An 18,454-nucleotide genomic window follows, 5' to 3' on the forward strand; every position below is an offset into this window, starting at 1 on the left:
GGTAAGATTTACCCTTAAATACTTAGGGAAAATTAATGTGATTTCGTTTGTAATAAATTCTTAAACTTGACCGTTCACTCAGAAATATTACTATATTTAGTAACATGACCCTGACAGTGCTCGCAAAATGGCGGAATGTTATTAGCGGACAAATGTGCTGTTAAGAAAGTTCTAAATATTACTTGTAGATGATGATTAATTAATATAAAAAGTGCATAATGTAAGAGATTTACGCTTCCGGCATCTATCGAAACAGCTGTTACAAAGTATCTGTATCGATTTTATGCTGTTGTCGTCGATCTCTTAATCATCAACACACATGTACACAAATTTGGAAAAAAAACACGGAAGTGAATGCAGACGATAGTTGAAAACAAAAATGGCGAAACAACGAGCGCCCAACTTCACGCTGCAAGAAAATATTCTCCTCGCTCATTTGATGGGAGAGGACTACTCAAACTTTGGTATGTCCAGGCATAAACTGGACAGGCATAGGTTTACCAGCCGTAAGTGTTTTTATTAAACATAATATTAATAAATTGTTATTGTATATATCACGAAACAGTGACGTGTGTGAATGACATATTGATTACTTTCGATAATTTTATTCATAAGCATCCAAACAGAATAATTGCAGATATTTTTAATGACTGTCTTTCAAAGTATGAGCATAATTTAGTATTTTATTGACATATGTATGTCCAATTGCATTTAATACATTCCTCGATCCTCTTGTAAAATCATTTATTGCGCAGTTACTAAAAAATATAAACCTTTGCTTGTAATGCCTTTCACAGAAAAGTTTATTACACTGTATCTAATTAGAATTTTGTATTGTGTTAACACAATATGTATCCCATATTAAAGGCAATGGGTTGAAATTAAGGTTAATACTTTGTTGTTATTGATCTTACATAAGTGTGGAACAATTTAACAATAAAAAAGGGCACACAATATGTGAAAATGGGAGGTCCGTACCTGTAGCAGAACCCCAGTGGTTTGGCTAGAGGTACGGTCCGTACCTCTAGAACCAGATTCTAGAGGTACGGATCTGTATCTCTAGCCACTGCTTATTGAAAAAAGGATGAATCATATTCTCTCATTAAACATAAAAAATCACAGTACAGAGTGTACATTAACATGAAATATTGAAATGAGAGAAAGCCTGCTATAATGTAAATATTTTAAGTTCTGTGTTGTCTGTTATTCAGAAATTTCTAGCTCTGTGAAAAAGGAAATGTGGGGAAATGTTGAGACCGCCTTCAATTCCAACAGTACGGGTACTCAAAGAAAAGGCAGTGACCTAGAAAAGAAATGGGAGAATCTTACATCTACCCAAAGAGGAATTTACCAAGATCATCAGCGCATACTGACATTGACTGGTATGAAACTTTAAATATGGCTTTTTCTTTGACCTTGTACAAGGTCTCACCTTTTATTCATTTTTGTTAAATATATTATTCACTCTCACCCAAATTGGAAAGCCCTTTCCTCAAGTAAAAAAATAACATCTTTATTTACTGGTGTGAAAGTTGATGTATTTGTTATATAGTTGATCTGATACACCATACATTATAAGACAAAGTATAACATTCAACTTTACAACTTGCAAGGACCATATTAATTTGTCAGAATCATTTAGCAATGTTCAAATTAATATCCATCAACATTATCTTGAATATTAACTTATATTTATTAACATTATGATTACCTATTAATACAGTTTGTCAAAACAATGTTGCATATGATAAAGTGGCAATTTTAACAATGGTTACCACAAACATAACTTTTGTTGTTCATTTTGTGTGTGATTGTTATATATGATTGCATCTTTTAAAGTACACTTTTATAGTACACTTTTATAGAACACTTTTATAGTACACTTTTTTTGTTTCACAGACAATTGTTTCCTTTGAATAAACTAAGGATCACATTCTGTATTAAAAGTTCTCTCCTGTTGGTGCAGCTGTCAAATTATCACTTTGTAGTTTTTTATTTTTGCTTTGTATTACATTTTGTTAAGTGCATACTATTGTATACTACTCAAAATACTTTGCATTCCTACCTTTTCGTTTTGAGTAGGCATGTTCATCATAATTCTTCATTTTTCATAGTCAGTATACATCTTTATACTCTCTACTTATAATTTAAACCAACACTGTCATTTAACTGCAATTCTTTAACATACATGCAATATCCTTCTAATGCAAGGGACATTATACTTCTTACATCTTATGTTTTAACTCAGTACTAGTTACTTCCCTTATAGTTTATCTTATAATTATATGTCATCTTAACCCATTGTATTAACAATTTAATCTGTATTAACTGTAATAATATAATGTCTTAAATCCGTCATTGTTTTACCATGTCTTGCCATGCATGTCTATGTTTTATGATTATGTACCGGTATTAACTGTGATAACATCATGTCTTAAATCCGTCATTGTTTTACCATGCCTTGCCATGCATGTCTTTGTTTTATGATAACCATTCGCTTTCATCTTACAGCTGCTTTTATTTTGTTATGTATACCATGTACTTTTTTTTGTCGGGAAAAGCTTTATGCTTATGTAGTGTTTATCATGTCCAACGTTAAATAAATCTTCTTGTATTTTGAACAGGAAGGCCTCCCTTCAACTCCAAATGTACCATCCTCACCGAGGCGGTAATGAACGTTATCAGGAAAGAGGGAGTGGATGTTATGGGCATTGGGCCCAGCAGCCTAGACACATCTATGCTGCAATTGACTCATATGCGGTAAAAATAAAATCAAGTTACATTAAAATGCATACAAAATGTAGAACATTTACTCTTACTATAAGTTCTTTCAGTGATGTACATATTGTAAAAAATAGCATACCATAATTGAATGGCATAGAAATTAGCCTTAAAATGTTGCTATATTTGAATATACAGGATATAATTGATATTTGCTTAATATAAATGCAAGTGTTAATAACAAATTGTATACAAACAATAATAATAACAGTACAAATTCGTTTGTTTTTAAATAATTCATTTGATTATTTTGTTTAATTCATTAATTTAAAATTAATAGATTATGACAATGACACATTCAACATATATACATAACCACAGGTGATGCAGTTACTTAATAAATGGAACAATTAAGACACCCTCTTCACTTCAATTTATAATTAAAGAGTATGTCTCATCTACACATGTCAAAAAGTAAAGAAATGAACATGAATGTTAATCACAATATTTTGACAATTCATATACAAATCACAAATACATAAAGAAACAAATGCAATGTTACAACACATTTGAATTATTGACAAAAATTATGTTGGTAATTTTTTTTTTCAATATGCTTACAGTGATGATGATCAGCAAGATACTGAAAACAACATGACCACGTGCACCTCAAGGTAAGCATGCAAATACATAATAATGTCACAATTGATGATAGCTTGAATTGATAACAATATAAAAACAAGAAAATAATGCACAAATGTGTTATAAATAGGTTTAAAAGGGAAAACAAATTTTAAATAGGTCTATAATAGAAATTTATCATTATCTTATTTTAGTGGTGCGATGTCCACTCCAGTTTCAGTAAATCAGAAAAGAAGGTGAGACATGAATTATGAAAATATTATTATTGCAATTAACTTGCATACAAATTCAAAAACAGAAATTTTAATAAATAGTTACATGTATAAACAGCAATCTGATATATATATATATATGCATATAATTTGCAAACAAAAACTAGCTCGCTATCATAATGCATTATTTACATTTTAATATATAACAAACATATCTTGAATATCAAATATTGTAATGGCAAATACATCTGGCTTGAGAAATGATGCACTTATTTCAGATATACCCCATCAGTGTCTGAGAATGGCTCTAGTAGCTCAGCTATTTCTCCTCGAGACGAGCCTTCACATTCATGGTATGTAAATTGTATGTCATGTATTTAAAGGGGCCTTTTCACAGATTTTGGCATTTTTTTAACTTATTCATTAAATGCTTTATATTGATAAATGTAAACATTGGATCGTAAAAGCTCCAGTAAAAAATCAAGAAACAATTTAAAAAAAAGGAAAAGAACATTGCCCGGAGCAGGTTTCGAACCAGTGACCCCTGGAGTCCTGCCAGAGTACTGAAGTAAAAACGCTTTAGCCTACTGAGCTATTCAGCCGAGTACACATTCTTGACGTATTTTATACCTTATATAAGCAATCTTCGTAGTTTCACAAAATATAACGACAAAAACAGAACTCTCCAAATTATTCAATCGTTTCGCGTTGCAACGCTTCATCATTTTTAGGATTTAAAATCGTCAAAAGATGCATATAATGGCTATATTAGAGCATGGTTAATGTATAGCATTACTGTTTCCTCACAAATATCATAACGTAAACGAAAACTTACGAATCTGAAACAACTTTTTTCAATTTTGTCAATTTACCAAAGCGTGAAAAGATCCCTTTAACAATATAATAAATTATTCTACACATGGATCTTGATAACATAAACATGTGCAAAATTCGAATGATTGAAGCTGTAGTGTTATACATATTTACCATTTTTCATTATACAAAAAAAGAAGCCATCAACAAAATAATCAAATTTAGTTTTGAGAAGGAAATACAAAATATATATTTAAAATGCCATGTTTTAAATATCCATTTCGTTGCAGTCACTGCAGTCTGCATGAGATTAAGCGTCTGAAGAAGAGGAAGCTAGAACTTCAAATACGGTTCTATGAGGCCCAGTTGGCGCGATTGGGCGAGGAGTAAAAATAATAATAGAATTATATTATACATGTTGTTGTTGTATTAAATCAAACATTACTTTTATTTTGTTTTGAAGATAAAGATTCACATGAACTTCATCTACATTGTGTATGTCTTATGATTTTTGAAAAAAATGCCATACATGCTAAAATAGTTGTATTTAGTATGCAAATTATTTGCATTAACAGCTCTGAAAACATGACTTGTTCAATAACGTGAACATGATCTAAAAAAATGTATTTGCTACTACATTCCTGTAACGAAGGCCATCTTCATTTCCATTGTAATTTTCAGGATGATCTTGTAAGGCACCTATGTCCAAAGGATCCATTGGCAGATTTCGCATGTTGCATATATTATGCAGAACAGTGCATGACAAAATCACCCTGTTAATATAAATGACAATTAAGTGACACAAGCTGCATTAAAATGTCAGAAGAACATGGAATATATAAAACATTAAATTATAACATAAATAATATTTGATTAATATGTATTTTTAATGCAAGTTAGTTACATTAATTCAAATGCTGTTAAGAGTTTTGTTTTCTTTTCAAGGTCAGCACAGGGGCAATAAAAGGAGTCAGTTTGTCATTTAAAAATAAAATCCCTTGCCTATCCCCTAGGGGGTTCAGGTCACGTGACGTTATCGTGTAATCGGAGTGGAAATGGCCAGAATTACTGGTGTGAAATAAACCTTTTTTTTACCGTTTCAAAGATTGTTTCATAAAAATAAAGGTTATCTATTATAAAATTAATATTTGTTGTAACTATAAATGACATTTTTAAACTATAACGAGTTTTAGAAACCTTTTCAAACTTTATCTAGAAATGCGCCGATTCGACGACGTTCTGCATGTTTAGTGTATTACGGCCGCGGTTTAGTCTGTTCTTTAAGAGGTAGTCGTTTTTTGATTGGCTATCCGGGAGCTGTTTGATGACGTATCGCTTTGTAAAGCCAATGAAATAAAAGATAACACTCCAAGCTACATGGTTATATATTTTCGCATGGCGTATGACCTTTAGAAATTGTTGAAAATGTAAACAGAATAAAGTCATCGGAGAATTTTACGGTAAATAGCTGCATTGCGTACAATTCAGCCAGTGAAACATTACTCAATAAATTACAAGTAATCCAAAATACGGCACTTAAAATTATAACTGGTACACGTAAATCTACAAGCACCGTTCTGCTGCACGCTGAATGTGGAATGATAGAACTGGGTCAACAAAGGCAAATTAACCAACTAAAATACCGCGCGCGCACGCTATCTATGGGACCACACCTCCCAATTAACCTTAGTGTTACTGAAGACCCGGCCTACCAAAAAAGGAAAAAGAAGAGTGGTCTCCCGTACGCGCAGAACGTGCTCGAGCTAGGCAAATATTATGAGACTATTGACATTAAAACTCAGGAACCTACATACTTTAGCTTAAGAAATCTATCAAAACCAAATATTGACTTACATCTAACAACATTAATTAAAAGATCCGACCACGACCCAAACAGTGGCTCTATAGCTAAAAACTATGTAACTGATAAATATGGGGATTACACCCAGATTTTCACTGACGGTAGCAAAAATGAGGAACTTGAAATAGCAGGCGCGGCTTTTGTAGTGTATCAACCCAAAAATGTCATTATACATCAGTGCAAGGTAAAATACAATAAAGAACTGTCTATATTTGCTTGCGAACTAGCTATAATAAACAGCGCCATAAAGTGGCTTAATGAACTTGAAATCCACGAACGCTCAAACTACGCGATATTAACCGATTCTCTCAGCGCCTTACAAGCACTTAATGCAGGATCATCGAAAACGCGTCCCGACCTTATATGTGCAACATTAAAGGGAATCACAAAACTAGCAAACAACAATATCACTCTCCAATTCGTATGGATCCCGAGTCACGTAGGCATTCCGGGTAACGAACACGCTGACCAACTTGCCAGAATAGGTTCCCATGAAGGTCTACCCTCTGATTTAAAGCCTAGCGCGCGCGAACTAATTGCAATCATAAACCAAAAAGGGTATAATGAACAGGATCACAAATGGTCAATTTACTGCGCCGATCATAATTTACCGATATTAACCAACCCTAGCCATAACATTAACATCTATAGTCCCATTAAAAGGGAGGACAGGGCTTACTCGCGCATGCGCCTAAGGGTGACTAGATTGCACGGCGACTATTACAAAACTGTCCTCTGCCCCCAGTGCAACATTCATAACACGTTTGAACATCTTTTCTTTATATGCCCTAAACACGCTGAACAGAGACTAGAACTAAGTGCAGGGGTAATAGCGGCCTACAAAAACCCACTTATCATTAATCGCGACTCACTGTTGATGCCTCCGAGCAGAATCGCTCCTGTTGTGCGACTGCACGTGTTAAAATTTTTGCGCGACACGGGCTACTTAGATAAAATATAATATTCCGTTGGACTATTAGCGGTAGATAGAAATAACAACACATACCGTCAGTTATATACTGCTTCATTTATTCAAATTAATAATAGCAATCTTATGTACTAATGACGGGCGGCACTCGGACGATGGTCACTTCGGTGTGCACCATATGGCCACTCGTCTGGGCCCGAACTGAACCTAACCCTATTATCCCGGCCCTATAGGAAAATTAAAATAAATTAATAAATAAAAACTCAGATCAATAATGGCAACTTTATGTACTAATGACGGGTGGGTCTCGGACGATGGTCACTCCGGTGTTGTCCATATGGCCACTCGTCTGGGCCCGGCTCGAACTTATATACTTTTATTAATTAATTTGGTTCTAAAACTGTACCGTAAAACAATCCATGATATATGCAATTTTAAAGATTCCAATTAATAATGACTTATGACAAGAGGAAAATTGCATCAACATATAAATAGATATAGAAACACTGCATGTAATGTGCACGCCGAGAACCTATAATTGTATTTGGGGTCCAAATGTACTTTGGATTGGTAGTACATTACAATGCAGTGTCCAATAACACCTTGTTGACGTCAATACATAAATAAACAATACTATAAACAAGGCAAAGATGAGGGAGCTGTCTATAACGAACGTTCGCGGTTTCCTCGTCTGCGCTTTATGATATATAGGAAAATTACACCAATAAATAAATAGATAAAGACTAATAATACTAAAACGACGGAAGGGTACGTCCCCCCCCCCCCCCAATACATATGTCACTTGGCCCCTTTCGACCACTATGGATAAGCTCTAAGCCTTCTTTTACAACCAAATAGCGCTCTAGGTAACAAAACCCAGGGTTCCGCGAGACCCTCGCTTTCCTTCTCTTAAGCTGTAATCAGCAACAACGACGAAGGTAGGGGACACAGACAACATACTTCCACGCAGGATCGGAAGACGCAGTAAGTGCGTACGTGGGCAAATTTACCCACAGTGCAACCCCTATAGGTGTAAATATTGTTGTAATTAAATGTGATTAGTTAACATTTTTCCCATATGTACAAGACTTAAACATGTTGAGTAGAGCGTGTCGGCTGGGCCAGAGGGCGCGCCTGAAGAGATATCTCTCGCCCGTGCACTCTGGCTCCGTTGACATGACATCCGTGCACTCTGGCCCCGTTGACATGACATACCCAACATGACAAAAATAAAAATAAAAAGAGAATGGTGACGGTATTTGTTGTTGTTGTTTCCCCTACTTAGCGTAGGTGATGTTTTCTTGTAGAGTAGTGTAAGTTTGTTCCTTGCATGCCTGTGCCTTGTTACGTTTGACGTTGAATTGTAAACCTTGTATTGCTAACCTGCACGTATTACCCTTGTCACTATGAGGATCAGATCGAATTAGAGGGATGGTCAGCATTAACATCCCAGATCTATTCCCTCCTGAACAAAATGCACTAATACATATAATAACCATCTGTGTAACCACTAGCAATATAAACAGGAATAAGAACGTGCGCGCTCTCTCTCTCTCTCTCTCAAAAACAAAAAAGGCGCGTGAAAATTGTCTCCCAAAGAAAGAAAGTGTAGAACCAGATATTGTCCTCCCTGTACCACCAACAACCAATCAGTCATCTCGGTCCAACCACACAAACGCAGCCCCTTTTCTACTATATTAAACTTCAAAACTATTCTGACCCTTGCAACACCATTAAACACCTGACAACATCCAACAGCACAACAGAGAGAGCCCATGTGAATTTACACCAAGACACAGGGCAATAGAGTAATATCTGTACTAATCTATGTTTATGTACTAACAAGTCCTCCGCGAGGGACGTTAAACGGGGGTGCAGTGTATCGGTGCTGTACACCGGGCACTTAAAAGAACCAGGGGCGCCTCTGGAATCGGGGCGCCCTCTGTATCCCGCTCGAACCCCCACTAACACCTCTTGGGGCGGAGAGCACAAAAACCACACACAAACTTTAAGGAATTAACATTAATGCCAATAAGGATAATGATAATCTAGAGATAATAGGAATACTGCAAAACCATTTTTATAAAAGGCAAACCACTACATAATCCATTAAAAAAAAAAAAAAAAAAAAAAAAAAAAAAGCATCTAGTCACATTAAGGTCTCATTGGCCATCGTGCTATGATGTATAATATGACCTTATTTTCTCCCCTGAAGGGTCACAGGGGCAGGTCGATACATCTGTAGTCGAGAAGACGCTGGACGACCTGTAAATAAATCTCAAATACACACACACGGTAAATAGCTTATATATTCTTATTGAAATGGTTGATTTATCAATTTTAATTATTCCTCTCGTGATTTAAACCAGTATTTTGGTTTTGTAATGAGTAAATCCTTCCGGGATTGGCTTTATTTACATGCATGTTTAGTGACCTTTACGGCCGCTGTCTCTCTGAGCCTGAGGTACGAAATTTCGCACCGCTGTAAATCGCACTCGTAACGTATGTTATTGGAATATTAGATTTATAAATATATTGTCTGTGAATTGTTTCCAGTTGTGTATAAAAGTGAAGAAAAATAAATATATTGCAGTTTTTGATTAATTTATTGACGATTTGAATTAATTATTTTTCAGATAAATAAGACCTTTTCAGGGACTTATGTCATGAAGTTATGACTTATCGTCTTATGTCAATACTCAATAGACTGTATTGTTTGAGTCAAAGATTAGGTGTCTTAAAATGGCTGGGATTTTATGAGGTACATTAAATTCCACATTTAATTGTTCTTGTTTATCTTTGACTTTGTTTGTTTTGTTTATCTTTGTGTTCAAATATAAATAACAGCAGACTTGTGATGCTCACATTCACAATAAAAAGTATAGATCAAGACCTAAATTTATATCATAAATGATGTCCCGGGAGTTTAATTACGTCGTTAAATATGCTTGATTTTACAAAAGTTAATCGCTACGTATGTCATAACTGTTTTGATCCTCGTGCGCATGCATAAACGCATGCATTTTATATTAGTTTTCAACCCCCAAGTATTCGTGATATAAATAAAAGGTCATATTCATGGTAATGTAATACGGAAATAAATATATCCTTCTATAGATATAATTAATAATATCATTTTGATGATTTTCTCAACTTATATCCAACCATAATTTCTTTTAATGTATTAAATGGTATATGTGCTCCTTTGGTGTATCTTTTTGAAATTGACAAGTTTGCTGTTATTTATTATTGCGAGTGAAAGAAAATTGAAAGAGTATGGTTCTTTGTGGTTAATTCTTTTTGTTTCAGTTCCACATGTTGTGGATTGTGACTGTGGGCAGTTGTGACCATGTTCTGTCGAGTAGTAAAAAACCATGAAGCCATCGTGATGAGCCGTGATGTGGATATAAACAGGGCTATTTTTTTATTTTTTTTTCTTCACATTTATAATTTGTATACATGTACTGCTGGTCGGGACATGTAGAAGCATAACTTACAACTTATAATTTAATTCTGAAATTGAAGAAAATTAACAAACTAAATTCCTAAGCCTAGCATGCTAGGCTTTTTAATAGGTTTAACTTACTATTTAACATTTAAGTAGCAGTGATTCACTTAAAAAAAAAAATTACATGACTTTATTTACATACTTTACCATAAAATATTTACATAACATGCCGTCATGCGTTAAAAAGGCCCAGTTGTTTCTGATTAATACTAGCCCGTGTCTAGCGTGCTATATTTATAACTTTAAAGCCGTCCTGCTATTATGACACAAGGCGTGCCAATATGACAAGACCGCACACACCAGTTTAATATTTAACTTTTTAGCTATTGATGCGTCTATTTTTGCCATTTCAGAATCGCATAACCTTGATACCGGGAAACAGGCCTTGACCAACAAAGATGTTATCACAGCTTTTGAACAATTTTGTTGCGGGAAAATTACTTTTAAATCTTCTTTGTGCGAGTTCAAAGAGAGGTATGGTACTTAGGTTTGTGATCAAACTGAGGCCAGTCTGAGAATGAAGATTAATAAATTGTACAAAAGGGAAAGAAAACTTGTGCGTGATAAGAAAAATGCAGAGTTGGAAAATTTTAGAGCTGAAGTATTTGTCTTTCCCAAGAGCAATAACTTAACTGTTGATGATGGTGCTGGAAGTGTTAATTCTGATAAGGTCCAGTTATTAGCCAGTAAAACAAAACATGTACACTATTGTTAATACACTGTTGTTATTGTACCTCATTAATTTTAAATTGTTGGTTGCTATGGAAACAGCTTTCTGCATAACCATAAGTTTCACAAAATACCATTCTCAGTAAGAGAAGTCATTTGGAAGTACATACTTATGAAAACAATCAAACACTTTTCACAAATACCTTTTTTCGCACTTGTTAAACATTTTGGGTGTTTTGACTTGTTTCTATGGCAACCCTTTTTCACTATTCTTTGCAAATAGATGCATGTACATGTCATGTGCAGTGATGTATGGTTATCAAATTGATAGTGTTTTGTGCTGATTATGAGTATTGGGATAAGAGTTTTATTGAACCTAAATTATTTACAAATTGCGTAGTTTTATGCTTTCAATTCTTCCTTTTATGCTTTTGATTTTGGTTGCTATGGAGACTGATTCCGTAAAATGTTGCTAAATATTATTAGTTATGGTCTTAACTTTGCAAACCACCATATGTAAAAGTCTTTTGTCTTTTAATTGACAAAAAGTCTTTAATTTTAGCAATTTTCATATTGTATGCTTTTATTACCCGTTTCCATGGCAACGTTTTTTTCTGTTATATGACTGGATTTTCGTAAAAAATTGTCATAACTTGTTAAAAAATATCACTGATCAAATTACCTTTCTAAAAATGTATACTTTATTATGCATTTACTGAATAAGCTTAGCTGAAATAACATTTAAAGAACAAATTTGCATTGTTTTGTAGTATTTCGGTGCCATCTACCATAGTACTTCCCATTATATAATTGCATAGGAACTGCGCACAAAAATCCCTAAAAACGAGATCTTAAAAATTCCATATCTTAAAAAGTATTTGTGCTATAAAGATGATATTGGTCTTGTTTTGAAGGCAATGATATGCTCTATCCAAATAACGAGAAAAACACAACAGATTCAGTACATAAAAAAATAACCTGAACCCCCTACCTATCCAAACGATAGCGTTCAATCAACTCAGAATTTTGAAGACTGTCGAGTAAATCAACTCTATTAATGAAACGTCTTGCCATTCTGAAAAAGAAAGTCAATCATTTAAGCAAATTAATAGAAAAAAGTGTGTACTTACTTAATAATTCCGAGATGATACAGTAACACACATTCGTACATTGCAAAAGGGAAAGGTAAACACAATCTGACATGCGATACAGTATAACCACAATGACAGATATGTAAACACATCCCAGTTTCAAGTTCATATTGCCACTTTAAACTCATATCCCTTCCATTTCTTCAAACATATGATGCATGCACTGAAAATGACGTTAAATGATACAAAAATGCAATTATTATGGTAATCACAAAATTCGCGTAAGTTAACAACAATGTTACTTCCGTTATACTGTTTAAAAGCCGGACTCTGAAAGTAATTGGAATACATATCGGTCTGTGTTTAGAACGGTGATACATTTCAAAGAATACATACCTTTGGGATGGAGTTTGCTCAAAAAAAGGCGAAAACAACGGAAATTCGTCTGCTACGGCGCCATTTTTAAGGTGATTTCTTTGGACTTAAGGGAGGTGTACACGTCCCTTAACTTTAAGGGAAAAAAACGGTCAACCTTAGGCGTATTTCTAAGGTTAGGAAGTTTGTGAATATGACTTAAGGCATTTCCTTAAATTTAAGGGAAAAACAGCAAAAACCTAAGGCAAAATGACAACCTTAGGTAATTTTTTTCCCTTAGGTGGTTGGTGAATACGGGCCCAGGCTGGAGAGAAACTATTAGATCTGAACTGTCTAAGTACATCAAAGCCACAGGCAGATTCATGATAAAACAGCCAGCCAGCGACCAACCCCGATCCGACATCCACAACTAAGTCCAATAAAATACATAAGAGAAAATTACCTTTGTGGAATATATACCAAGAGACTAATGTATACCAAGAGACACTTGTGACGAAGAGTCCGTGGATCGAGGATCGAGGATAACATATCATTGAAGAGATAGTTTTTCAGCTCGTTAAAGCGGATTCAAAAAAAGAAAACTAGAAATCAGATAGCGGAATTCAAACTATGGCATAGATTTCTACGGAATATACAATAACTTTAATGAATAATCTTAATCTTCATAACACTATTGCAATTATATTTTTTAAGACGTCAGTTTTTTAAATAAAAAAATGTATGTAGAATTATAACAATCCTGATGGCATTTGGTTTAGGTGATAAGTAAAGGACACTGGTTTGAGTCCAATATGTGGGGGGACCTTTTGTTATATTCGTATTATTAAAATGAAGCCCGATTTTACCGATTGTTAAAGTAAGCGTTTTACGACATAAACTGATACACTACTAATGCCAAAATCTGTGAATGCGGTAAGTCTCTTATACATATGAAGCGTGGAGGCATCAATAAGAATCACCTTTCAGGACGAAAATTCATATAAATTTCGGTTACATTTTTTAAATTTTGCTCAGGTACATATAAACCACGATTTCCTCGTTCGTATAAAGCGGAGTAAAGACTAAATACAACAACTCTGAGTTTATTGTTCCAGTACAAAAATATTACTAAAGACTTAGTCGACATCGTTGAATTATGAATAGTATTGCTATCACTATTTATATTAATTCAAGCAAACGTATGAGTATAATTATTAGTATCCGTACTTATGTTATCAGTGTCGGTTGTGATGGGTTTGTTGGTGCGAATTTTCGGTCTAAGATCAGAAGAAAATAAGTCGACGTTCTAGTGGTATAATTTTGAAATAATGATGATGGTCCCAATGTCAGAAGAATTAGAAGGAAGAAGTGGAAGTAGAAGTAGGAAAAGCAGATTTGGTATCTGTGTTGTTATTTTGTTTTTGTGTTTTGAAGCCTATTGTTTTTTTGTTAAAATGTTCTGTTTGTTTATGGTTTTATACATGTGGATCATTTGGCTTTTGTTGATGTTTTGTTCTTTGTGTTGATTCTGTGGGTTTTTATTTATATGTGTTTATTGTTTGTTGTTGTTGTTATACTACCTTGGATGTTATTTTGTTGATGAACGTCGCGTAGGTGTTGATCGTGATGTTCTAATGAGTCTAGCTCTTTTGTGATGATATAAAAGTTGCCATATTATATCGGCATTCATTTTTTGGAAGCAAATATTAAGGTTTATTTATTAAAAAATAAACTCGGTTATTTTTTGGACATTTCTACAGAATTAATATGTTTGGTTATTGTGGTGTTTCATTGGGCGCAGTGTAGCAGTTTCTAGACTGTGCCACAATAATAATAATATTTTCGATATAAACGCATTTCCTTAGTTACGAATATGCACCAGTAAATTTAACTGAGCATCCGGTTTCATGAATTTTCGCAGCTTTTCTCGCATCAGACAAGTTCGTTACTTTTGGCGGAACAATTCAAGTAGCTGGCAGTCTGTTTTTATAGGCACATATGCTCTCGTGATAAAATGTATCAAACAAATACCTAAACAGTTTTGGCACAACATTGACAGTTTTGTATATCAATAATGCAAAACAAAAACATTGAGACAAATGCTCAGGATGAAATGATGCACCGCATGACCAAATGACGTGAGCACAGCAAAACTTGATAATTGAACATAACACAATGTAGAATGAGAAGAACAAGAGGAAGTGTATACATGGCAGAAAAACGTCATACTGAACGACTTGATACAATTAACACAAGAAGATCAATCAAAATACACACAACAAAAACCAGGACAAAATGACGTTTGTCAAGACAATCTTTAAACATGAATTTTCGTAAGCAAAACTATACAGAATAAATCACTCTAACAACTTAATACGATAAAGTCAGCTCAGAAGTTGATAAATGCAAATACCATTATGATAATTTATGACACGAGGGAACACAATTGTATATATATCTCTACATTATATGATGAAGTAAGGACAGAACAACTTTATTCATTCACATACCATAGTGACAATTGTACATGGAACGATGTCTCTTTTTTAAGTAAACACTAAACTATTTGACAATTAACATATCCTAAAAATACATATTTATAACGAAATGATTTCACTACACGAAATAATGAGGCTAGCACATACATTCACCAACTTTATTGATGCACATAACATATGGAAACATTTACATAACGAAATGATGTTTCTGCAATACACATGAAGTTAGCACATATCAACGTGCCCAAAGCACATACTAGAATTACAAATTTACAGAACAAATCGATGTTTCTACAAAGACACTGTATATTGCACATGCATTGTCAAATTAAACACACGAAAGTACGAGCATGGTCAAGAAAGACCAATATGGGACCAATATTGAAGCACTTTTATGAAAAATTAATTTAAATGTTTTTTAATTAACGAATTACATTCGTGGGGTGTTTGAGAACATGATTTAAACAATTTTCATAGTAAAAAGGTTTATCGAGGTCTTAAAGCCTTATAATTAATTGCCCATACCTGGTCCTGGTCTAGTAATGTAGCAATAGCGCTACATTTAATTTCAATTTGAAACTTCCGGCAGCGAATACAATTTAGAAAACAAGCGGTATGATTTTCAAATTTCACACGCGAGCAACAGCATGTTGTGTTCATTAAGTCCATGTCTTACGATAGCATATACATGCATGCACATAGCATATGAACAGATCAGTTGAAAATATGTTGTGTTTGATCCTGTCTCGGTATGTGTGACAATAATACTTTATTCATGCGATATCAGTTAATAAGTGTGACAATTTGTGTCTCTATGTTTCAATATGTTGCCAGGACGTTGTGAACATAAATATTGTAAAAGACTATGCACTCTGTAAGATAAATGCTGGTAATTTTGTTGTTTAGATTAAGTACAAAAAATGGTAAAGCTGAAAAGACATGGTCATAAAATTTCATAAAGCCGTGAGACAATAAAAAAACAGACACATGTCAAAATAAATATAAGGAAGTGAAACTCCAGTTGCTCCTGCAGTATTGCATTCCTTTTATACACACGTTCGTGGTTCTTTATTTATGGCAAGTAACCTATTGCCAAAACAGTAAGGCAAAATACCTAACAACATACACACATAGTAGAATAAAGCTGGGGTCACCGCCTTGGAACGGTCAATACTAAGCACTGGAGGTTTAAACCGGTTTTAGTGCGCTCCACCTTACACTTGGCCCAGCAATATTCATGATACATATAAGTGTAAATATACTTGATCTTATAGCATTACAACTTAAATTAAACAGTAATAAAAGGAATTTAAAACGCGTTCAATATAATTACCATTTAATAACTAAATGGTAGGAAGGAGACCGGAGCAACAGAGTTACAACTTGTTGAGGAACGATGAAATGAAATTACGAACAAGTGTCAACTACATCCCTTCTTTTTACAAAAATATTTAAGAATAAAGCATCATATAGTTAATATTTCGGATCACCATCGTGCAAATACAGAAGGAAGCAGCAATATTGGGTGTAAAAGATCAATATCATTTGGCTTGGTAGTGTATGTGACTGTGATATACTCTGAAGATACATGTAAATAAAAATGAATATAATATCTATAAAGAATAACCGTATAGACTGAGGAAATAATCTATAAAAACGAAAAATTATACAAGTAGTGATAAAAAGCTGCGTATAATATTCAATAAAATAAAATAATACGAAGCTTAAATGGGCAGCAACATGGCATTTTCGTCACAAACTCTACCACTGTTTGCCTCAAATTTTGCTGTATATTAATAACGTAGCTAATCGTGACTTAAAATATAATGTAATTTTAGGCCGAATAGCTCAACGTAGGATATATTGTGGCAGCAAATATGGGACCAATAGAAATTTAGCGACAACCTCTTTTATTGGTTTCCCTGGAATGTACTTAGTAACAGAATTCTTAAAAGGGTTGCAAGTGCAATTACAGGCTAAGCACTTGGACTTAAATAGCTTTCGGGTCAGTATCCGGTCATATTTAAAGGACATCAATTCAGATATATCTTCCAGGTATCAACAATCTATTTAGCTCTTGCTTTTCGTAGTTATAATCTCGTATCACGTTTTTCTCAGTAAAATAGGGTCGATTAAGCATGTAGACGTCCTTTATATACCATTTCAACTACATTAATTAACATGGTGTGACACATATCGAGTAGTAGTTCCATACAACTGCAAGCATAAACGAAACAAAACGCATGATATGGAAACTATTGTGTTAACAACATTAATCATGCAACAAATGGATAATTGTTCATAAGAATGAATCTCTTATCTGCCTATGTGTAACACAACAGTTTCGAATCTAACGGCGAACATAATTTGAGTATGTGAGTATATGACATACCTAAGCAACTCAAAAATTAAAACACCTCGACAAATACTATATCAAATTCACATACATACCGAAAGAAAACGTATACAACGGACGTCTTTATATATCAGCGAATTGTACTCAGTACTTGCGTATTTTTTTTTTTTTTCTACGCTTAAAATATGTGTTGCCGCCTTTTTTTAGTCTTCCTTTTTCTGAATGTCTCGAAATGCGAGATTTGTTGTGCATCAATGTATAGATATGATACTAAAAAATACCCATGAGGTCGATTCGGGATGTTCATGTGAATTATGAGATACGCCTCTTTCTCGATATATGATATTTGTGCGCAGCAATATATGTATGTGTTGTATAAGAAGACCCTTGAGGCAGTAGATGTGATATTTTAGTATATCAATTTACGAAAACCAGAAAAAGACCTATGGGTCGATGTTGAGTTGTTTATTAGGGAACAACGTACCAACATCAAAAGACTAATGTATAATTATTTTATTTGTTAAATTTTTCTTAGCTTTGCAAGAAAGAAAATAATTCTTTAATTTTCGAACGAACGCATTGAGCTCGTAATGTCCCACTGTCGATAAATGGAGAGTAAAGGAATGGGTCGAACGTGGGTATCCGACGATGTGAATTTTGAAAACACCCAAAAGTGTGATAAACTCATTTGTTGGTTTAAAATTGCATCTGGTCGCATTTTCAAACACAGATTATTGCAAAATATAATGCGTACATGTGTATAAATTTATATTAACATGGCCATACGAACTATGAATAACA

General features: G+C 33.9%; 1 protein-coding gene across 1 annotated transcript; it reads left to right on the plus strand.

Annotated features, from left to right (window-relative positions):
- The first annotated feature begins 357 nt into the window (after positions 1-357).
- LOC127861765 (uncharacterized) lies at positions 358-4,778 on the plus strand. The gene is made up of 7 exons (XM_052400445.1): positions 358-506; positions 1,212-1,382; positions 2,625-2,760; positions 3,345-3,395; positions 3,558-3,599; positions 3,854-3,928; positions 4,679-4,778. Exons 1-7 carry the CDS (start codon positions 380-382, stop codon positions 4,776-4,778), a joined length of 702 nt encoding a protein of 233 aa, XP_052256405.1. The 5' UTR covers positions 358-379.
- Positions 4,779-18,454: the final 13,676 nt, after the last annotated feature.

This window comes from Dreissena polymorpha, chromosome 16 (assembly GCF_020536995.1).
Source record: "Dreissena polymorpha isolate Duluth1 chromosome 16, UMN_Dpol_1.0, whole genome shotgun sequence".
Taxonomy (NCBI): domain Eukaryota; kingdom Metazoa; phylum Mollusca; class Bivalvia; order Myida; family Dreissenidae; genus Dreissena; species Dreissena polymorpha.

Excerpts from the sequence above, each read along its gene's own strand:
- LOC127861765 (XM_052400445.1), top strand. The coding sequence starts at position 380 with ATGGCGAAACAACGAGCGCCCAACTTCACGCTGCAAGAAAATATTCTC. Across the intron at positions 2,761-3,344 it reads CTGCAATTGACTCATATGCG|TGATGATGATCAGCAAGATA; the intron begins GTAAAAATAAAA and ends ATATGCTTACAG. Across the intron at positions 3,929-4,678 it reads GACGAGCCTTCACATTCATG|TCACTGCAGTCTGCATGAGA; the intron begins GTATGTAAATTG and ends ATTTCGTTGCAG.